This window comes from Drosophila simulans, chromosome 2R (assembly GCF_016746395.2).
Source record: "Drosophila simulans strain w501 chromosome 2R, Prin_Dsim_3.1, whole genome shotgun sequence".
Classification (NCBI taxonomy): Eukaryota; Metazoa; Arthropoda; class Insecta; order Diptera; family Drosophilidae; genus Drosophila; species Drosophila simulans.
This window is the reverse complement of record NC_052521.2, coordinates 7,398,039-7,417,439: the sequence shown is the minus strand read 5'-3', so window position 1 is coordinate 7,417,439 and position 19,401 is coordinate 7,398,039. Positions and strand designations below refer to the sequence as shown.

Genomic DNA, 19,401 nt, shown 5'->3' with positions numbered 1-19,401 from the left:
ACCGGTTAAAAAAGTTCTAACGGGGGCTATCGGACAGGTCGAGCATATATCGATCTAGAACTTCCATCTCTAATTAAATATTGTAAACATTTGTTGACGTTATTGGCTTCGTAAATAAATGCATCTTACTTAAAGGATGTCCAGCTTAAAGTCAAACGATGTGGACACCAATCCCGCGCCGGATCCCCAGGCGCCCATTACCCGGAAGGGCTTCCTCATGTCGCTAAACACCGGAACACCCATGCCGATTCCCGAGCAGAATCTGGTAAATAAGATTCCTTTTAGCTAATCTTCATCAGAACATTTGATTTATGCGAATATCTCAGTTTGGCCGCTGTCGTCCTGTCTCCGAATTCGAGAAACTGAACCGCGTGGGCGAGGGCAGCTATGGAATTGTCTGTAAGTTTGGTTGCATATGCATTTAACGCATTCGGTTAAACTGAAATCCGCTGCAGATCGCGCACGTGACACCCGTAGCAATGAGATTGTGGCCTTAAAGAAGGTCCGCATGGATCAGGAAAAGGATGGGCTGCCAATTAGTGGACTCCGCGAGATCATGATCCTTAAGCAGTGCCATCATGAGAATATTGTCCGCTTGCGTGAGGTTGTGGTGGGCAAAAGCCTGGACAGCATCTTCCTGGTAATGGATTTCTGCGAGCAGGACCTAGCCTCCGTGCTAGACAATATGTCGCAGCCCTTCACCGAGTCCGAGGTTAAGTGCATCACCTTGCAAGTGCTTAAAGCATTGAAGTACCTCCATTCGCGCTTTATGATCCATAGGGATCTAAAGGTATCCAATCTGCTGATGACCGACAAGGGCTGCATTAAAGTGGGTAAGAAGATAAACCATATTTAATCCCGATATCGGCTAATTTTCATTCCCCAGCTGATTTTGGACTGGCCCGCATGTTTAGCAATCCCCCGAAACCAATGACTCCCCAGATGGTTACTTTGTGGTACAGGGCACCGGAACTTCTCTTGGGATGCCGAACACACACCACGGCGGTGGATATGTGGGCGTTTGGCTGCATTCTTGGTGAGCTGCTGCTCGGAAAACCTCTGCTGCCGGGCAATTCAGAGATAGCACAGCTGGACATGATCATCGATCTCTTGGGAGCTCCATCGGAGTCCATTTGGCCTGGCTTTGCCGATCTGCCCGCTGTACAAAATTTTACCTTAAGTCAACAGCCCTATAATAACCTTACGCCGAAGTTTCACATGATTGGCCAATCAGGCAGGAATCTCCTGAACATTTTGTTTATCTACAACCCAAAAACGAGAGCAACGGCCGAAGAGTGCCTGAAAAGCAAGTACTTTGTCGATCCGCCGCAGGGTGAGTTGGGATTTCTATTGTGACAAAGAAAGTTTTCAAGGGACTAAACCATTTTCCCCTTTTAGCGTGTGACCCGGGCATGATGCCCACTTTCCCTCAGCACAGGAACAATACTGCAGCTCCTCCAGCTGTCCAGCCTCCCGCCGACATTCCCATTTCGGATTTGCTCAATGTATTTATTAAGCGTCAACGCATGGAGTAAATAAGAACGAATTTATTTGAACATTATGCAATGCACTGGGTGGAAAACTATAGGTACGGCCGGTCCATCGGCGTTTGCTTGGCCTTCTTGTCGCGGGCGCGTGGAAACCAGCGGTGCTTAGTCGTGTGGGTCAGCTGCATCAGCTCCTGGCGAGCCACTTCTGGATGTTTGCTCTTAAAGGCACGCATCGCCGTCTTCAGAGCCGATTCCTTAACCACCGCCGAGCTCTGAATCTCGCTGATCTTTGGCAGCGGCAGGGTGTTCTCGTAGGGAACTGGTGTGTCCGGATGCCAAGCCACAATGGTGCGTCCATTTTTGGTCACTGCCACGGCCTCCACCAGGCTCTTGCCACCGACGGCATTGCGCTGCACGGCGCTCGAGGAAAATAAACGAAATCCTCCGTATAAACGTGCCGCTGACATTTTTACAATTAGAGGTGAACCGATAACTGAACAGCTGGAATGTTATCGCTTTAATTAATTGGCAGTAATGCAACATTAGCTTTTTTTCAATGCTTGGATAAAAATAGCTAATACTTCAAAAATTAAATCTGAAACCGTTTCGATGGTTACTCTGTGTAGATGGTTAGGCAAAAAGGCTAATATACAGATACATTTTTAATTAATTTTTCATTTATCGATTTCTTTCCAATAAAAACATCGATGATTCGTCACCTTTGTTGAGTACTCGATACCAGTGTTGAGTACTCGATACCAGTCTCTTATCATTTGCCGTCACAGCTGATTTTCATTTAAATGTAAACATTCCCGTTAAAATGTGGATTGCTTACGCCCTGGTGATCCACGTACTGCTTCTAGGCTCAATTTTCGTGATCTACTTCCGCTCGCCGGTGATCACGGGCCTTACTCCGCAGAAGCATCTTGAATATTACGGCTTGGAGCCACCGGCGAATCGTTTAGTGCTGATCGTGACCGACGGATTCCGCGCCGACTCCTTCTTTGAGGAGAACTGCCGCTATGTGCCCAACCTGCGCAAGATCTTCTTGCGGGAGGGCGTTGTGGGCGTGTCACGCACTCGTGTGCCAACGGAAACCCGTCCCGGACACATCACCTTAATTGCCGGACTCTACGAGGATCCATCGGCAGTGTTGCGCGGCTGGAAAAGTAATCCCATCGATTTCGACACCGTATTCAACCGGAGCTCACAGACTTACGCATGGGGAGCGAACGATGTTCTCAATGTGTTTTCCCATGTGTCTAACGGCGGCGAAATAAATCTCCGGTTCTACAACCACGATCTGGACTTTTCGCCAGGCTACGATGCCTACGAGCAGGACGAGTGGGTGTTCAAAAGGGTGAAGTTGTTGCTCCAGCAGAAGAGAGAAGCCCTGCAGCGGGCAAAGAATGTCGTGTTCTTTCTGCACCTCCTTGGACTGGACACCGCTGGACATGTCCACAAGCCAGGCGCCCCAAAGTTTCGACAGACCTTGGAAAAGACGGAAAGAGGTGTTTACGCAATATACCAGGAATTCGAGCGGGTGTTTCCCGATAAGCGAACTGCTTACTTGTTGACCGCGGATCATGGAATGACGGATTCAGGTACGCGATAAAATTGTATACCCGCAAAAATGCTTTCTAACCTGTTTTTTTTTTATAGGTGCCCACGGTGCTGGTTCACCCCATGAGACGGACACCCCTTTTGTGCTCTGGGGTGCCGGAGCGTCAAGGGTCGTTCCCAATCCTGGAGGGCGGACATTTATGCCCAACAATGAAGGTCCTGCAATGCCACTGCACGAATTGGAGCAAGCCCAGCTTACACCCCTGATGTCCGCCTTGTTGGGTCTCGCACCGCCAATGAACAACTTTGGGACGTTGCCAGTGGGTTACATGAATGTCAGCAAGGAATACGAGGCAATGGCTGCCCATGTAAACGCACTGCAGCTACTGGAACAGTATGTGGCCCTGCAGAAGGAGCATAAAAAGGGATTTTTCGCGGATATTTTGCTCGAGTATGATGTTTTAAGCGCCGAAGCAATCAAACGATACAAGGATACTATTGTTCAGCTGCAGAAGAAGCGGGAGTATTCACTTTGCATAGGCAAGAGCCAAGTCATCATGTCGCAAGCCCTTGAGGGCATCGATTACTATCACGGATACTACCGTAGAGTGCTTTTACTGAGCACCACTTCCACCTTCCTGGGATGGATGTTCTACATCTACCGCCTCCTGTCTAGGAACAGGGCCAGTAAAGTGGAGTTGGTCCTCGAAAGGAGGAACAAAATAGTCAGAGTGAGCATAGGAAGTTCTGTGATCGTGCTCGTTATTTGTTTGCTGAGCCAAGGAACACCACTGGATATATCCTTTTATCTGCTGCTTCCATATTTCGTTTGGCTTAAGGCCTTGCAGCCTTGGAACATCAACTTCTATTCATCGCCAGCTTCAGCGTATAGTGTGCCGGCCCTGCAGACCTCAATGTGGCAGATTATGTTACTCATCGCTTGCGCGGAGCTAATGGTTTTTACCTTCTTCGAGCGCCGCCTGATCGCGCTGAGCTTCTGCGTCTTTGCCTGCTACAATAGCTGGGAAAATTTTCAATCGAAATCCAGGGATTTCTTCTCCTGGCTGGCATTGGTCCTGATTCTGTCATGCTTTCCGCTGCTGCCGCTGTCAGTGGGCTACCAAAATGGATACCTGCTAGGAGCTGGAGTTATAGTCATTTTTACAAACGCATTTTGGATTTCTAAGTCGAGATTAAGCTACAGGAATCACACAACGTACTGTAATGGCCTGATACTGCTGCAAACCATATTGTGTGCTTATCTCCACTCAAACGGCATTAATATACCAATTCCATTGAAGTTGGCTAGCTGGTTCTACCTGGTATATGCCTTTACATCTATATTGCTGAGCAAAGAATCAAGACTGGATTTGCGTCTCGCCCAGATTGGCTTCAATTTGGGATCTCTCTACGCAACACTGTGTACGTCCTATGAGGCTGTGTTCGTTCAGTTGCTGACTATAGAGCTGAATATCTCGTTGAGGGCTCAAAGTGCGCGGGCAGAGAGATCAGTGCTCCGTCTGGCCTTCACCCTGCTATTGTACACCTTCTTTTCGCTCTTTGGATCCGGAAACATAGCGTCGATCAGCTCCTTTGATCCGAACATCGCTCGCTGCTACCTCAGTCACTTTGCTCCCTTTGTGATTATGGGTCTGGTGCTAGTGAAACTACTTGTGCCTGTGGTGCTTATCATGTCGGTGATCTATGCCAACAGCGAGTTTGTACGCCAGCATGAGGAGCAGATCTTCATCTGTCTGCTGCTCGTTTGCGATGTAATGGGCCTGAACTTCCTATTCCTGGTACGCAACCAGGGCTCCTGGCTGGACATCGGTACGTCCATATCACACTTCGTTATCATGGAAGTAACCACGCTGGTGATGCTCCTGATCTTTCATACCACGAAGCAGCTGCTTCGAGTGATTCCTTGGGAGGAAATAGACTTCAAAATGTTGCCGCTGCGGTTAATCCACTGGGATGTGATCAGCGCCAAACATCACTAGTCGTATTAACCGATTTGACAAAGATTCTAGCTAAGCTTAAACATTTATGTTCGATAATATTTACAACACTAATTAAGAATTAGTAACATACACATGTAAATTATAGAATCTAATGCTAGGAATGTGTCTGCGTGTAGGTGAGGGTCAGGGTGGATCGATTTAATGGACAACCAAATCTGAGCTTATAAAGAAGACGAATACTTATTTGCAAACAAGACAAATTTTTACTGATTCTGTACTGTACTGACGCATTTAAGAATGTATTAGAAACACCAGTATTGTTACTATTTTAAACATAAATAAATTAAGAATTTTAAAACACCTTTGATAGTTAAAAAAAATTGTAAACTGAGAATCCTAATAGATCTTTAAAAAAATCAAAGACAGAAATTATATTTCTTTAAAAAAAAATGTATCCAGTGTATATTTTTAGGATTACTCCAAAAAATCGACCCACCCAATTGTGGATGGTGTTGTGTAGGATGTGTATTCGTGTGGTTTTGTGTGTGTCATGGCACGACGACATCTAATGAGTTGTAGAAGCAGCAGCACGGCTATAGAAACGTTTATCCCGATTAATCTTTCAGATATCGCTCCACCGGATTCACACCTTGAAACTTTGGACTGGCGGTCTCATCTGAAATGTATCTTGGATTAGCATTAAGCTAAGCGCTTTTAAAACGGAGAACCCACTTGACTGTGCCGGCTTGGCCGTGGTGGCACTTTCCCGCGGAGTTGCTTGCAGGCAGTTGAGCCACTCGGCCAGCGAGATCTTTTTGTCACCATTGACGTCGCAGTAGCGCGGCATCTTCTTGCCGCATCTGCGCAGGTTGCTGTTGAATAGGATAGATTTAAAACGCCATTAAGGATGGGCTTTGTTTTGATGGCTCACCTTGCACTGGTAACCAGATCGCGAAAGTTCTTCCACTCTCGACGATCCCACGACTTATTCTTGTTCTTGTCCAGATAGACAAAGCTCAGAGTGGCGATTCGCTCATCGTCTGTCTTCCACATGCTAGAATTCGTACTGAAATATAGAGAATACATTCTTATAAATATATTATATATATTGACTAAAGACTATATATAATGACTAAGCTTGCTGAACTGAATATCTGAGCTCTTAAAGTGATGATCAATCCTACCCGGTGGTGCTGCTGGGCAGAAGAGAGGTGTTGAGGTAGGCCTTCAGCTCTTTGAGGAACTGCGTCTTGCGCGGCTCGGTGCATCCCTTCATGGGTCGCACGGCCACACTCTCGTCACACTGAGGCCGCTTGTTCTTCACCGATGTGCCCGGTATGCTCTTTCCCGTATCCTCGTTGACGCACCAGCAGTACGAAGTGGACGTGGAGGAGTAGCACTGAATGCGCTGATAGCGACCATCCGGAAGGCACTGCGGCACAAATAGAACGCTCTTTCCGCCGTGCTATGGGTTGGAGTAACATACAGAGGTTTCCTTTGCGAATGGTATTTTGAAGACTTACGCCTTGCTCCTCCAGCGTGACCGACTGATCCATCCAGCAGTTGGAGTCATTCTCCAAATCCTGGCTCGCCGTCTCTGGCTTTGAGTTGAGCACTGAAAGAATTTGATAATTAACAAACATTTTAATCTGCCCTTTGGAGGCGTGCAGAAATGATAAGAAATCATGATCAATCGGTTCCTTTTGCATGACAACTTTGTGATTAAATATTAGTTGATAAATAATAAATTATACGTCTGATATCGTGATTTAGTTTATGCCAATGCACTTTGAATTTGGTTAGTAGCCCAATTCTACGTACTATATAATGATGGGATATGCGTTCGTGAACTGGGCAGATCTGCTCCTTGCGAGTCGTCCTCTTCACCGCCGTAGCCCGTTGCACCGTCCTCGTAGTTGTCCTCGTGCTCCTCACTGCCACTCGCATCCTCGGAATATGAGTGTGGATTAACTCCAGTACCAATGGTATTGGTGTGACCTCGGTGGTGGCCATTGACGTTGGTGTTGTGGATGCTGTAGTGCGTGGAGTGTGGTGGGGCGGTGGCTGCACTGCTCGCCAGAAGATTTACGACAGCACTACCTGGATTTAGATGACACACAGATGTGAGATGAACTAAGGATAAATGGATCATGATGTTCCGCCAGCTGCCTAAACCGTGCCTTGAAGTCTTCATTGGTTTTTTTTAATGATTTTGAGACTCTCATGAACTATAATTAATTAAGTGTATTCAATGAAATGCAGCTAATCGGAAAGCAATTAATTATCAATGAATTAATATTTCTAAAGGTTTTGATACTGCAAATTAAAGTTCATGAGGTGCTGCTACAATATCCTGTTCTATATATGCCAACTTTTACTCACGGTTGTGAAACTCCTTGGTGAAGCAGACGCTCCATTCCAACCAATTGAGGTTGGCATCCTTGATGACATCACAGTATTTGCCAAAGGTCCGTCCACAACGACGAGGTTTAACGTTCTAATTGAAATCATTAATGTAAAAGCAGTTTTCCAGACTAAAAACTATAGTTACTTACCCGCCGGAGCACCTTCTTCAGCTCCCGAATCTCCTGGCGATCGAGCAACTTGTTGCCATTCGTGTCCAGCTTGGAGAACTGCCACTCCAGGATGTGGGAATCCGATAGAGATGGCTGGCGGAAAAAGCTCTGAGCCTCGTTCCTAAACATCCTCATCAGGTTGGTGTTGAATTGCGACCGATCGGACTTGCTGCAAGTCCGGTGGGCTGTAGATCCCGCCTCCGAACTGCCTTTGGACGCAGATGTATCCGGATTGTAGCCAATCTGATGCGATGCCAGGCGGCGTCGGTCACGTCGATTGGCCCTGCAGCGCAGCTTTCCCTTCCGCCGGAATTGCTTATTATCATCCTCGATGGGCCTGCCCTGACTGTCGCTGCACCAGCATCCGTTGTTCCCATAGCACTGCATCGCCGCAAAGTTGCCATCCTTCCTGCACCTGGGCACAAAGTACCCGGGATCTCGCTCCTGCTGACGACGGGCAAATTTCACCGCCTCCAAACATGCTAAAATGATAGTACATATTATATGTAATATATATTGTATATTGTATAGAATTCGTCATAAATGTCACAACTAGATTAACTAACTAATCAAAGAAGATGATTAACACAACTGTTTGAACTAAAGAGATAATCAATCGAAAACATATTATTTAAGCACACAAGCAATTAAAGCATTTCAGGGCTATATCTCCCGACTTATGTATAAGTTAAGTTAGGTATGTGATACATTGACACTTACCATTGCAGGAGCCGCTGTACTTGAGGCTCACCTGGTGGCCACCGCACTGCGCCCGCAGCAGATGACACCTGGTGGGATAGGTTTGGCCATCGGTGCCGCAGACGGGACCCTCGTTATCATCGCACTCGCCCTGTTTGGCGGCGCAGGCGGGTAGCTTCATCTGCGGGTAGAGATCGAGAGGAGAAGGTGGTGGTGGTGGTGGAGTCAGTGCAAGTCTCAACTGTATGGTAGCTGGGAGGGAGTGGGTGGGGTACCCGTACCGCTCCCCCTTGGGCAAATACGCGTAAAATGATTTACTGCACTTATGGCCAAGTCTGCGAGTCGCCAAGCGTCTGGGCCTTTGCCGCTGACTGGAATACGAATGTGGCCAATGGTCGACAGGGGCGGCCGCTTGAGGGGGGTGGGCTGTGGTGTGCAGAAGCGGAGGGGGTTTTGGGGGTGGCCTACCTGTTAGCCGGCTAATGTGAAAATCAAAGTTGTCAGGCCCATAACTCGAAAGCCCCGAAATCCGCACCAAAATTATGGCTGCCTGCTGCTCTCGACCAACTTGGCTGCTGAGTGCGCAAATTCTTGTTTAGCCCACAAAATCACATTCGAGTATACGCAAATATCTGTATCTATATATCTTTCTACACACATACACAGATGGAGCGGCCCAGCACTTTGGGATTTGCCAGTGCAGCGCCTTTTGTCGCCAATTTGCTCCGGCCGACCCACGGATATTTATTTGTCGTGTCGCTTGGACATTAATTAGATTTCGCTGTTATTGAAAAGTGAAATGCGGCAAGCCATCTAAATGTTCCATAACTGAAACATGTTTAGGATAAGATATGAGCATACTACTTGTTGTGCCAATGGTAGTTAAAGTGTGTGAGCTGTATACTTCTCTAACATTTCTGTATCATTTTGAATACTTTCAATGATTAAAGCCCAAAAACCCATACATCCAAAGAGAATCAAGTGAACAAGAAGGGATTATGGCTATCAACATTTTATAATCCAGCTTTGTAATTTAATGCGTTTATGTGAACACCCAAAATGAAACGAAATGCACCCCGAAGATACTAAACACCAGAAGCTCGACAAGAAATGTTATACAATTATGAGAAGCACAAATATTACCTGTCCCAGTGTTATCTTGTTGCCCCAACATACATATATGTAGGTATACAAATAATGTAGAATGTCTGTAAACAATTCGAATTCTTTTTTGTGGGCAGCGAAGCACGCGCTGCTTGGAAATCGGAGTGCGCAGGTGATTTTTGACTCCCGACTGGGCACAGACAGATATCGGACAAAAGTATGTACATACATGCATATATAACCAGAGCATACATATGTACATAGGTATATTGCTGCAATAGGCAGATCGGATGGCTGTTCTCAGAAGTGGAGAGTGGGGCATCTGGTTAAAAGTTGAACATGAATACCCCATTAGCTAATTATCAATTTCGGATATTGGGGAGCAAATACCTACAAGGCTTGTTAAGTTCCATACAATGCTTGTTGTACAGGCAAAAGTGTGTTAAATGTTTATAAATTATAAGTAGTTTCTATGTAAAACCCCCTCGAATATCACGTTTGCAATGCCCATGCTACGGGGAATGTCTGATTGGGAATGCAAATGACAGTTTTGCTGGTGATTATCTAAGTTTTTGAAATAGGGCGTTATCCCGAAAACGTGCCTGGATTGAAAATTCCCACCTGGAGCACCCTGTTGCCTTCCGCCCCCCTCACATTGTCTCACCCTCTTAGCCACAAATTATAAACTGAGACAGCTCAAGGATTGTTACCAAGATAACGACAAAATTATTGACTGACAGTTCTCACGCTCGAAGAACGAGGCGGCGAAGAGGAGGCTGCAATGGGCGGAGAAGAATCAGAAGAACAAGCTCCACACTTTAAATACTTCTTCACACTTTGTCATCATCAGCCAGCTTAGTGACATTGGCAAAATGACTAAAAAAGGTATTTAAATGAGAATGAGAAAGGATTGCTAGCCTTTTAAGTCGAATCTGGAATACGCTTTATAGCAAGGAGAATACGACTGCATATGAATTCGAATTCTTCAGTTATATTTTGCCTGTTTTACGTCAGATAGAAATAAGAACGAAATCGGCAACTCCTCTTCTTAAATTCTTAAACGCGAATTCCTACGCTTTGTGCACACAAATTTTGCTTTCATTTTAAAGGGTATAGAAACAAAGAGGAGCCAACGCGCAGGAAAGAATCGCTTTTGACTTGTGATCATATTGTGTTCTCCTTTTTGCAGCTCCTCGAGCTCTTCTTCTTTTTTCTGCAGGAATAAGAAACACGTTCGTTCGTCGGTCAGATGAAACAAAAACAAAAATCAAGGTGTGGGATTGAAGACAGGCCAAGAGGAGGCGATCAGAAGAAGAGGAGACAAGAGAAGAAACAAAAAACAGGAGGGGAGAGAAGAAGAAGAAGGAGCCGGCAGACTCTCTTTTCGGAGTTTGGCAGACAGCGCGGCGGCGAACAAGCTGGAGAAAGACAGGGCGAAGAAGAACGACCGCAGCTTCTTTGTTGGCTGACTTTTGGTACCTTTGATACCTGGAATATTGGAGTGTTTTCTCGGGATTTACGAAGTAATCGCTTGTAGCCTTGGCAGAAAGTTTGGCAGGCTCCGCTTACAAGCAGTTATACAAATTGGAAAGGACTAAATGCAGCTCATCATCATAAAACTTAATGTATGAATTGGTACTAGATACATCTACCTATTGTATGTTTGTACACACATATAAGCAAAAAGTTCTGAGAGTTGAGAACTCAAAAACTCTAGAGAGGAATATGTTCGGCGGCTGAATAATCGATCTACTGATATTGATTTAACCACACCTTCTATGCAAAATGTAATATTGTTTGTAACTTTAAATAGTAGTTCTTTATAGACAATTAATTAACTGTATACATTCAGCTCTGTTCTACGCCAACACATTACTGCAAATGATTAACCCAATTTACTTTGGTTTGTCCTGCGAATATTTTGTTAACAGTTTTTGAAAGTAAACTTACCAACTGATCGTCACTTTTTCCAGTCGCGATGGAAACCGCCAGCCAAGTGACGAACAAAACACATCTCGCCAACATTTCACTCAGCAGTTCGAATTCGTCAATTAACTGTTAACTGTGCTTGGGAGGGGGGATTGGTTTGATACGCGTGCTTATTGCATCAAGTTCGATTCTCTCATTATAGTCAAAGTTTTTCGTTTATTTCACCATCTTTTTCGCAAAGTCGCAATTAGATTTTCTTCCTAGAACTTTTACTTTGCCGCTCTCCGATTTATTTATTTACCGATTACCGCGGGCTATTTATAGTGGGAGAGGTGTGTGCGTGTGCATTAAGGTGTTGTGGATCTTCTGTTTATATAATGCGTCTTGATGTGTGCGATTTTTGGTTCGTTTCGATTGGAAAACCGTCCGAAAACGTTCAGGAAGCGAGGAGGAGCGAGGAGCACGGATCACAACGAATCTGCAGAGCGCACTTCAATAGTCAACCGATCGCAGCCGAGTTCCACACGCGACTGGCCATTTGCCTTGGAGTGGAGTGGCCCAAAACCGAAGAGAGAGGCCCCAGGTGAGAGTGGGCGAGGAATCGGATTCGGATTCGGATTCGGAATCGGAATCGAGCTGAGAGATCGGCGGAGAGAGCGAGGGACATCGCCGCCGCCAGAGTGTCTGGCGTGTCGCTTCCAATATCTTATCTTTGCCACACTCCGACTTGTGGAGGCTGGACAGACAGCACAGTGGAGCCTCACTAAGTTAAACCGTATATTGGATCTCTGACTATGTTATTCTGTGTGCTTGAACGACTAATTAACTATCACTACCACATTATTAGTACACTAAAACGAAACCGGCATTAAAACAACATTGTAATCATCAAATTATGCTAGTCCGATTTTGTCTACATGAATATATTGTTTGCTAATATATTTTATGCATATGTAGGTAGAGAGAGCAAGAACAATGAATTTATAATTTAGGGATGTTCTACTGTAGCAGCATAAAAACGATCACATTCACACACCGGCAGACAGAGAGAGCACTTGTGTATGCGTGTGAAATTTATCTTTCTTTGTGCATCTCAAGAGGTTGCCTCACCAACAAAAGCAACAAAAAACCTCTAAAACAAAGCGGCCAACAGTTCCACCAGCTGCTCAGCCAGCGGGGGAGGGGCAAGGGGCAAGGGGCGCAGGAACGTCGGGGTAGGGGCAGGCGGTCAGGAGAAAACGTGAGCCGTCGAGGGCCCCGCTCCTGTGATTTATAGAGCCGCTGGCCAAGGAGTTCGCCTGGAGAGGATTTTAGGACGGTGGATGGAGGAGTCAGAGGCGGAGGCGGAGGCGGAGACGAAGTAGAGTTGCCGGTCTCCGTCTTCGACTCGGTGTGAAACCTGCCAGACAGTCTGACGGCGGCGATAACTGCCCCCTCTGCCCACCACTTGATATACCCCAACACCCCCGTTCCTGCCCTCGCTTTGTTTTCGGCTGTGCCACACTCCGTTTTGTGGTCTTCTTCGATGATCGAGCATGCACTGGGGAAAATATGCCTGTACTCGTAAATAGTACGATCCTATAACTTCGTGCAGAAGTAGCAACTCTAGCTAACTCCAAATATTCTACAATATCTAGGGATCTATAGATTTGGATTTTGGGATGTATGCAGTTCTGATGCGTACACATATGACAAATAAATACCCATACTATTCATTTTTATGTATTGAAAACGTAAAAGAAAAATTCGGTAGTTTCTCCTCGTGTGAAGATGGGCATGCGGGCAACACTCTAGACTGTAGACGGTTGTAAGGGGCGGGGTAGAAACTCAAGTGGAGTGGACTGGCAGACAGTATGACGCCAAAATGCAAGACAAGACAACCTGGTCGATAACAAAGGTAAACAGGCAACGCGGCCAGCCGAGGAGGAGCAGGGCAACTGAAAAAGCCTCGGTCGTGGGATTCGATCGGGATTGTCGGCTCAGCGCGACTGGGCTGAGAACCAGATGCAGATGCAGATACAGATATAGATACACGTACGCGCAGATACGGATTCAGATACAAGTACACCCGCCCCTGCCGCTGTATGCCCAACTAATCATTGTGTGATTCTTGTTTGTTTATTTGCCCGGCTTTATGAAGAGACTTTTCGGTAGAAATTATTTATTGTCGCATGTGTTTATGTATCTGCGTATCCGTATCCGAGTATCTCAGTTTCTTGAGCCAACTGAGCATAGCCCTAAAAGTGGCACCCAATCGATCAGTTAGCTAGAAATCCAGATGATTAAAAATGGATTCCCCTAGATCAGCAAATTTCAACAGTTTGGGAGTAATAATATCGAAATTGGATGCTACTAAAGGGCACATATTTACTTAGGATTTTATCGACAAAAAAAACAAATGTCCTGCATATCTCACAAACCAAAGATTCTTTCTCAAGATGTAGATGTAGATAGATATTGCCTTCTACAATTAACTTGTCATGTGGGGAGTATACTTTACTGCCTAAAATTTAAGGGCAGCTAAAATCCGCTGAAATGCAAATAACTTATTGTAGAAACGGGCCCTGTCTGCAGTATTTTGCTCTTATCTATGAAATATTGTCAATATTTTCCAGGCAAAGCACATGAAATAATATTCCAGACAACGGTTTCTCCCATTAGCAGTGAACTTAAAAATTAAAAACCCCCGAGACGTGTCTTCCTGCACAGCAAAAGAGACAATAGGAGGGTAAGTCACCGGGTGGGAGTCCCTGGGCGAACCGATCAGCCCGTCGCATCGCTATATAAGCTCGGCGAAACCCCGATCTGCCACAACAGTATCTCTCCAGCTGTATTCCAACATGAAGTTCTTCGTTCTCGTGGCTATCGCTTTTGCTCTGCTCGCTTGCATGGCGCAGGCTCAGCCCGTTTCCGATGTGGATCCGATTCCGGAGGATCATGCCCTGGTGCATGAGGATGCCCACCAGGAGGTGGTGCAGCACAGCCGCCAGAAGCGAGCCACCTGCGACCTACTCTCCAAGTGGAACTGGAACCACACCGCCTGCGCCGGCCACTGTATTGCCAAGGGGTTCAAAGGCGGCTACTGCAACGACAAGGCCGTCTGCGTTTGCCGCAATTGATTTCGTTTCGCTCTGTGTCACAAATGAAACAAAACGTTGAAAAACTCTATATATAATTGGATCCTTTTAATCAATAAATATTAAAGAAATCCCTAGTAGGAGTTGTAAATATTACTAATTACTTATTATGAAAGAAATTGGTAAGAAGGAACTGGGACTGCACAAATTCCTTAATATAGCTGAACTATTTTATTAATAAATATTTATCCCCGAAATTTTTCAAAATATTTTATATTATTTTTGCTTAATAACTTACAAAGTCATAGAAGAACGACTTAATTATTCCTTGTCTAGGTTAGCACTGAAAATAATCTGCGTTCGCATATGGTTTAACCAAAGACACTAGAATATTATTCTATATTCTATATTTTAAAAATATCATTACCAATTCGAACAACAAAATAGCGGTCATTAGCGAATTTCCACATAATACAACTGATAAGACAATGTTACTACTAACTAGAAAAAACGGTTAGTCCGGCTATAAGATACCCGCAACTCAACTAAATAAAGTTTTGTGGAAATAAAGATATTCAAACAAAAAAGTGTCTGAATTCGAGATTGATAGAACGAGAGATAGATAGAATGTTAAGGATTATCTCTTTAATTTATTACTTTAATATAATTCGGTTACATAAAGTTACATAAAGCTTTAACTGTAGATTCCTAAGTTATGAACATACAATGCCATATAACGACATAATTAGTCAGTGTCTAACTAAGCAACAAATGGAGACAGCTTTCGCATATATTTTATTCCGCATTTTCCATTATTACAACAAAAATACTCATTATCATAAACCGGCAGCCTTTCAATTTACTATAAAACACGAGTGCAACCTGAACGAGCTAGAACAGTTCTCGATTTTATATCCCAACATGAAGATCACTATTATTCTGGCGCTAACTCTAGTTTTAGTTTGCGTAATGCAGGTTCGATCTATTCCGGAGGATTCCGAGAATACACATCTGCAAAAGGAGCTTCAGGGGAGTCTTATCCAGGATGCGGAGCAACACGTCCGCCCAAGGCGGCAGTCCTGCATTGAGAGGTGCAATTCCCTCTGTTCGAAGAAGGTGTTTGTGTTAAAGGTTTGTGCCGTTGCACTTGATTGTGATTTAAATGAGATTTTAATAAGGAAATATATATATTTTTCTATATATTATTAAATAAAATCCACATTAAATCTATGTATTTTCTATTTGAGATTGCGCTGCTTCTCGAACTCATTCATAGCTGAATGAATTGTCGATCTCTTATCTCGCAGCACGCGAATGCCACTTTCTGTTTGGCAGGGTCAAAAAATTGAACCTACGCTAAAAGGTATAGCAACAATTTGCATTGCATTTCCGTTTCTTCTGCGGCTTTGCTCTATAAATACGGCAAGTCGACTACAATTCGTTCTTATCAATTAAACGAGCAAAAAAAATCAGTCGCCAAGAAACGAACAACGCTGCAAGCGAACAAGGGGAAAAGGGAAGGGAAACACGCGCCGAGAGGGAAACACGACACTTAATTAACGCCAATTATAATGGTTAATAAGAGTATGCAGAAATCGAGGAACGCGGCCGACTTGTGGGTTTCTTTTAATTTACAAACGCTTTGCCGGTTAATTACGCGAACCCCTCGTCCTCACATTTCGGTCCGAAAACAGAGCAACCACTCGCGAGCGATTCCCCATTTGCACTGACTCTTCAGTTATCGGCACACTATATAGTCCCACATCGGCTAATGTACATATATAAGTTCTCGATGTAGAGCTAAGAGAATACGAGAATTGAGATGCACATATATAATGCAGCTCTCCCCCAAAATATAAACAATTCAACGTGCATCTTGCTACGATTAAGATTTGAATTACCGCGCGCACTTGACTATCGATATATTTGTTTGTTCAAAAACATTACGATTTACAAATGTTAAGAGACATCATTTTATGTGAATTATCTAATTAAAACTCTTAAAGTTAAGTACATATTTATTTATTAGCTAGAAATCGCTAGAGATGGTAACCTTAAAAATATTTGATAGCCAATACTGGCGTTAGCTAGAAAAGTTCTATCGATAGCCGGGTATTATCAATAAGGTTTCTTTAAAATATTTACCACAATTCTTGTGAACGCTGACACAGACCCGCTGACCGCGTCCCTCGTCACCAAATCTTGGGCATAAATTAAGTAGAATTCTTCACTTATCGCTGGAGAGCATCAAGAACCACGTCGCTCTTAAGTCGTGGTAAATACAGCACACGTCTTTATCAACGCCGCACTTTCAAACGGAAGGCGCTTCTGCTGACGTGGTTAATGCAATTAGTTTCCACGCGTTAAACTATTAAACGATCAATTAAAGAGATGCTGACGAAGGCGCTTATCCTGTTCGGCCTGCTGGCCTTGGCCCAAGGTTACAGCTTCACCTCCCGCGAGGTCAAGTGTCACGGTAAGGAGAATACACACATAACATCGCGTCAGCAACAGGCGGCTGTGCACTTGTTGGCCCTGGGAGCCCGGATAATATAGGTTCCATGAATTACAGTGTGCAAGGCCGTGGTTACGGAACTGGAGGAGGCCATTGCCAAGGAGGACCCCCACAAGATGGCCGATGTCAGTGGATTCCGGCTGGACGCACAGGGAAATTCGATCAGCAAAAAAGTTCGCCTGGTGAAATCTGAGATGTTCCTTACCGAACTGATGGAGAAGATCTGTAAGTAATTATTACCATATGGTACGGAATAGCATTGAGGCTTGATAAAGAGCAGTCTAATCTTCAAAAACTTGGCGTTGGTCAAAAGTTTTACCTTCGAGCGTTTATCAATGAGCTAAGATAGTTGTATGTGGTATTCTATTAATAATAATACTTTGCTTATCATTCTTAATTTTTCCCCGTTCCAAGGCGAAAAAATGGACGACTACTTGAAGGCAACCTACAAGAGCAACGGGAAATTCACACTCCTCAAGATGATCATCAACGGTCAGATGAACCCCGACTCCTCGTTGGTTGACTTTGTGCAAGATGGCGATCTTAACAAAAGCCTGGGGCACTTCTGCAACGAAGTATTGGAGGACAACGATGAGATCTTCGTTAAAGCCTTCCAGGCAGAAGAGCTCGGCAACGATTTGGACATCAAGATCTGCTCAGAACAAGCGAGCTACTGCGACGAGTCGCCGGTCCAGGAGGAGTATGACTTTGATGGCAAAGAGGAGCTGTAGCTTGTCCCAGTGAAAGCTTAGTTAATTAACGAATTTCCTTGATCTCCGCCAGTGGAGGTCTTTGTACTGATATTTCGAACCAAAACTATGTTTAGCTAATGTAAAGAAAACCATGCCAAGTGTTACAAAGTATGTACGACAATAAATTCCATGTGCAATGTATTTTTATTAATTTATTAACGATTGTTCTGTCATTTTGGGATTACTAATCCTTGCTGTAAAGCAAACATTAATAACGAAACGATTTTATTGGATTACTCAGATTACTTACGGATCCTCGGTTACATTACGAAGCATCTGATGGCGAATCACTAGGAACGGAGCCCCAAAGCCCACGACACCCGCAATTAGGTAAAACAGTGTGAAACGCATTGGACTATCCAAGCCAAAGGGTAAATTCTGTGAGGGAAATTGTAAGTTCTTAGAATGGTTAGCTGCGTGTTGACCCTGGGTTAACTACCGCCCCAGGAGAGCCGCCTGGATATCCACTCCCATAACGCATCAGCGGCCCGGTAAACTTGCCAATGGGTTTACGAAGTGTGGGCCACATGGGTAAATTTTAATCCGTTTGTTGAGACGGGAATTAGAAATTATTTGTTTGCTTGCGCGTAAGAAGTTACTCCCAGATTTCTAGCGAACGAATGAAAGTACTGGCTTTTGAAAAAATTGCCTGACATATCTTTATAGGCAAGCCTACTAAGGGAACCCTTTAAACTTCACCATTATTACAATATTGCTTGCAGTTGGCAATTGTAATGAATATTTTTGCTTGTACATCGGTTTCAGACGTCGTTCTACCAAGTCCATGTTATTTACGAGCTAGCTCACTCACAAAATATTGATACTAACACCTTTAAAAATGTGGATGCATACAAAACTGATGTGCCGTCTTGCCAGCTTTTAAAGAAAACATCCACCAATCGGTTCTACGGTTACGGGTAACTTTATTTCGTTTCCACTTTTTACTTAAATTTAAGCTGTAACACACTGTTATGGCCTGACGACCAACTCAGCAGATGACGCTACATCTGAAAAGTGAATAGTTTATTAAAATGCAAGGAAAATATAACCAATAAACTAACCTTACATTTGTTGTTGCTGTCGCTAGGGAAGCACCTTACTTCTTGAGCAGCTGGTGCCTGACGATCAGGAAGGGTGATCCGAAGCCCAAGACACAGCCGATGGTGAACAGGGCGGTGATGCGGTACTTGTTCGTCAGCCCGAAGGGAAGATTCTGCAGTAGAATAATGTGTTTTCCGGCGTTAGAATTGATTTTCATCCCAATCCTATGCGGGTCGTGCAAATTATGTAACCCGCAATGGGCCCATTTTTCCGGACTCACCTCTCCGGGAACTCCGCCGTGTCCGCTAAAGCGAACCATAGACTGGGAAAAGTTGCGTGCAATCACACTGCTGCGGCCCAACATCTTGCAATTCGACTTATTTAATAATAATTCCAGAAAAATAAGGTTCGCAGTCGGTGCGCAAAATAGAGATGACAAATGGTCGATAGCTGCCTTGCAGCTATGCTTTACGTTACGTTAACAGTTAATGCGGCTTCTGTTAACATTGCCTATCAGGCTTCACAAAGAATACATTTTATTTTCAAAAATAAAATTGTACAATTTAATATAAGAATAATAAGAATAAACATTGGTACTTCAAAAACACCACTTGGGTACCCAGGTGTACTAAAGACCTATCTTCAAACCTTAAACCAAATCCCAATTCAGTTACAATCTTCAGCCGAAAAAAGC

At 44.4% G+C, this 19,401-nt stretch overlaps 8 protein-coding genes across 11 annotated transcripts; 4 read left to right on the top strand and 4 right to left on the bottom strand.

Annotated features, from left to right (window-relative positions):
* The first annotated feature begins 44 nt into the window (after nucleotides 1–44).
* Nucleotides 45–1,556, top strand: LOC6733816 (cyclin-dependent kinase 10). Its single transcript, XM_016182412.2, has 5 exons — nucleotides 45–265; nucleotides 327–399; nucleotides 456–833; nucleotides 887–1,333; nucleotides 1,399–1,556. The coding sequence occupies exons 1-5, from the start codon at nucleotides 137–139 to the stop codon at nucleotides 1,533–1,535; spliced, it is 1,164 nt and encodes a 387-aa protein (XP_016026787.1). The 5' UTR covers nucleotides 45–136; the 3' UTR covers nucleotides 1,536–1,556.
* LOC6733815 (39S ribosomal protein L42, mitochondrial) lies at nucleotides 1,528–2,008 on the bottom strand. Its single transcript, XM_002080823.4, has one exon. It carries the CDS (start codon nucleotides 1,955–1,957, stop codon nucleotides 1,583–1,585), a length of 375 nt encoding a protein of 124 aa, XP_002080859.1. The 5' UTR covers nucleotides 1,958–2,008; the 3' UTR covers nucleotides 1,528–1,582.
* Nucleotides 2,009–2,231: 223 nt separating this feature from the next.
* Nucleotides 2,232–5,195, top strand: LOC6733814 (GPI ethanolamine phosphate transferase 1). The gene is made up of 2 exons (XM_016182413.3): nucleotides 2,232–3,094; nucleotides 3,153–5,195. Exons 1-2 carry the CDS (start codon nucleotides 2,311–2,313, stop codon nucleotides 5,051–5,053), a joined length of 2,685 nt encoding a protein of 894 aa, XP_016026786.1. The 5' UTR covers nucleotides 2,232–2,310; the 3' UTR covers nucleotides 5,054–5,195.
* LOC6733813 (SPARC-related modular calcium-binding protein 2) lies at nucleotides 5,085–16,121 on the bottom strand. 3 transcript variants are annotated; one of them, XM_016167757.2, is made up of 11 exons: nucleotides 16,035–16,121; nucleotides 11,344–11,636; nucleotides 8,311–8,470; nucleotides 7,570–8,072; nucleotides 7,397–7,511; nucleotides 6,836–7,114; nucleotides 6,538–6,629; nucleotides 6,199–6,479; nucleotides 5,946–6,080; nucleotides 5,747–5,886; nucleotides 5,085–5,690 (listed from the first exon to the last, which is right to left on the bottom strand). In XM_016167757.2, the coding sequence occupies exons 2-11, from the start codon at nucleotides 11,416–11,418 to the stop codon at nucleotides 5,629–5,631; spliced, it is 1,842 nt and encodes a 613-aa protein (XP_016026783.1). In that variant the 5' UTR covers nucleotides 11,419–11,636; nucleotides 16,035–16,121; the 3' UTR covers nucleotides 5,085–5,628. The 3 variants fall into 3 exon arrangements, with proteins under 3 accessions (XP_016026783.1, XP_002080857.1, XP_016026785.1); XM_002080821.4 differs by lacking the exon at nucleotides 16,035–16,121 and having other exon boundaries at nucleotides 11,344–11,893; XM_016167759.3 differs by lacking the exons at nucleotides 6,836–7,114; nucleotides 16,035–16,121 and having other exon boundaries at nucleotides 11,344–11,893.
* LOC6733812 (defensin) lies at nucleotides 14,118–14,536 on the top strand. The gene has a single exon (XM_002080820.4). The coding sequence runs from the start codon at nucleotides 14,163–14,165 to the stop codon at nucleotides 14,439–14,441; it is 279 nt and encodes a 92-aa protein (XP_002080856.1). The 5' UTR covers nucleotides 14,118–14,162; the 3' UTR covers nucleotides 14,442–14,536.
* A 368-nt stretch (nucleotides 16,122–16,489) lies between the features above and the next one.
* Nucleotides 16,490–17,817, top strand: LOC6733811 (protein seele). Its single transcript, XM_002080819.4, has 3 exons — nucleotides 16,490–16,875; nucleotides 16,972–17,139; nucleotides 17,329–17,817. The coding sequence occupies exons 1-3, from the start codon at nucleotides 16,791–16,793 to the stop codon at nucleotides 17,643–17,645; spliced, it is 570 nt and encodes a 189-aa protein (XP_002080855.1). The 5' UTR covers nucleotides 16,490–16,790; the 3' UTR covers nucleotides 17,646–17,817.
* Nucleotides 17,792–18,315, bottom strand: LOC27209189 (cytochrome c oxidase subunit 7C, mitochondrial). The gene is made up of 3 exons (XM_016184670.1): nucleotides 18,106–18,315; nucleotides 17,917–18,044; nucleotides 17,792–17,860 (listed from the first exon to the last, which is right to left on the bottom strand). Exons 1-3 carry the CDS (start codon nucleotides 18,193–18,195, stop codon nucleotides 17,851–17,853), a joined length of 228 nt encoding a protein of 75 aa, XP_016026781.1. The 5' UTR covers nucleotides 18,196–18,315; the 3' UTR covers nucleotides 17,792–17,850.
* Nucleotides 18,316–18,565: 250 nt separating this feature from the next.
* LOC6733810 (cytochrome c oxidase subunit 7C, mitochondrial) lies at nucleotides 18,566–19,174 on the bottom strand. 2 transcript variants are annotated; one of them, XM_016167755.1, is made up of 3 exons: nucleotides 18,988–19,174; nucleotides 18,728–18,879; nucleotides 18,566–18,673 (listed from the first exon to the last, which is right to left on the bottom strand). In XM_016167755.1, the coding sequence occupies exons 1-2, from the start codon at nucleotides 19,069–19,071 to the stop codon at nucleotides 18,763–18,765; spliced, it is 201 nt and encodes a 66-aa protein (XP_016026780.1). In that variant the 5' UTR covers nucleotides 19,072–19,174; the 3' UTR covers nucleotides 18,566–18,673; nucleotides 18,728–18,762. The 2 variants fall into 2 exon arrangements, with proteins under 2 accessions (XP_016026780.1, XP_016026779.1); XM_016167754.2 differs by having other exon boundaries at nucleotides 18,733–18,879.
* Between the last annotated feature and the right edge of the window lie 227 nt (nucleotides 19,175–19,401).

Excerpts from the sequence above, each read along its gene's own strand:
- LOC6733811 (XM_002080819.4), top strand. The coding sequence starts at position 16,791 with ATGCTGACGAAGGCGCTTATCCTGTTCGGCCTGCTGGCCTTGGCCCAA. Across the intron at positions 16,876-16,971 it reads CCGCGAGGTCAAGTGTCACG|TGTGCAAGGCCGTGGTTACG; the intron begins GTAAGGAGAATA and ends CATGAATTACAG. Across the intron at positions 17,140-17,328 it reads CGAACTGATGGAGAAGATCT|GCGAAAAAATGGACGACTAC; the intron begins GTAAGTAATTAT and ends CCCCGTTCCAAG.
- LOC6733815 (XM_002080823.4), bottom strand. The coding sequence starts at position 1,957 with ATGTCAGCGGCACGTTTATACGGAGGATTTCGTTTATTTTCCTCGAGC.
- LOC6733813 (XM_016167757.2), bottom strand. The coding sequence starts at position 11,418 with ATGTTGGCGAGATGTGTTTTGTTCGTCACTTGGCTGGCGGTTTCCATC. Across the intron at positions 8,073-8,310 it reads GTACAGCGGCTCCTGCAATG|CATGTTTGGAGGCGGTGAAA; the intron begins GTAAGTGTCAAT and ends CTATCATTTTAG. Across the intron at positions 6,081-6,198 it reads CTGCCCAGCAGCACCACCGG|TACGAATTCTAGCATGTGGA; the intron begins GTAGGATTGATC and ends TCTATATTTCAG.
- LOC27209189 (XM_016184670.1), bottom strand. The coding sequence starts at position 18,195 with ATGTGGCCCACACTTCGTAAACCCATTGGCAAGTTTACCGGGCCGCTG. Across the intron at positions 18,045-18,105 it reads CAGGCGGCTCTCCTGGGGCG|AATTTACCCTTTGGCTTGGA; the intron begins GTAGTTAACCCA and ends TTTCCCTCACAG.
- LOC6733814 (XM_016182413.3), top strand. The coding sequence starts at position 2,311 with ATGTGGATTGCTTACGCCCTGGTGATCCACGTACTGCTTCTAGGCTCA. Across the intron at positions 3,095-3,152 it reads TCATGGAATGACGGATTCAG|GTGCCCACGGTGCTGGTTCA; the intron begins GTACGCGATAAA and ends TTTTTTTTATAG.
- LOC6733812 (XM_002080820.4), top strand. The coding sequence starts at position 14,163 with ATGAAGTTCTTCGTTCTCGTGGCTATCGCTTTTGCTCTGCTCGCTTGC.
- LOC6733810 (XM_016167755.1), bottom strand. The coding sequence starts at position 19,071 with ATGTTGGGCCGCAGCAGTGTGATTGCACGCAACTTTTCCCAGTCTATG. Across the intron at positions 18,880-18,987 it reads ACGGCGGAGTTCCCGGAGAG|AATCTTCCCTTCGGGCTGAC; the intron begins GTGAGTCCGGAA and ends ATTCTACTGCAG.
- LOC6733816 (XM_016182412.2), top strand. The coding sequence starts at position 137 with ATGTCCAGCTTAAAGTCAAACGATGTGGACACCAATCCCGCGCCGGAT. Across the intron at positions 400-455 it reads GGGCAGCTATGGAATTGTCT|ATCGCGCACGTGACACCCGT; the intron begins GTAAGTTTGGTT and ends AATCCGCTGCAG. Across the intron at positions 1,334-1,398 it reads CTTTGTCGATCCGCCGCAGG|CGTGTGACCCGGGCATGATG; the intron begins GTGAGTTGGGAT and ends TTCCCCTTTTAG.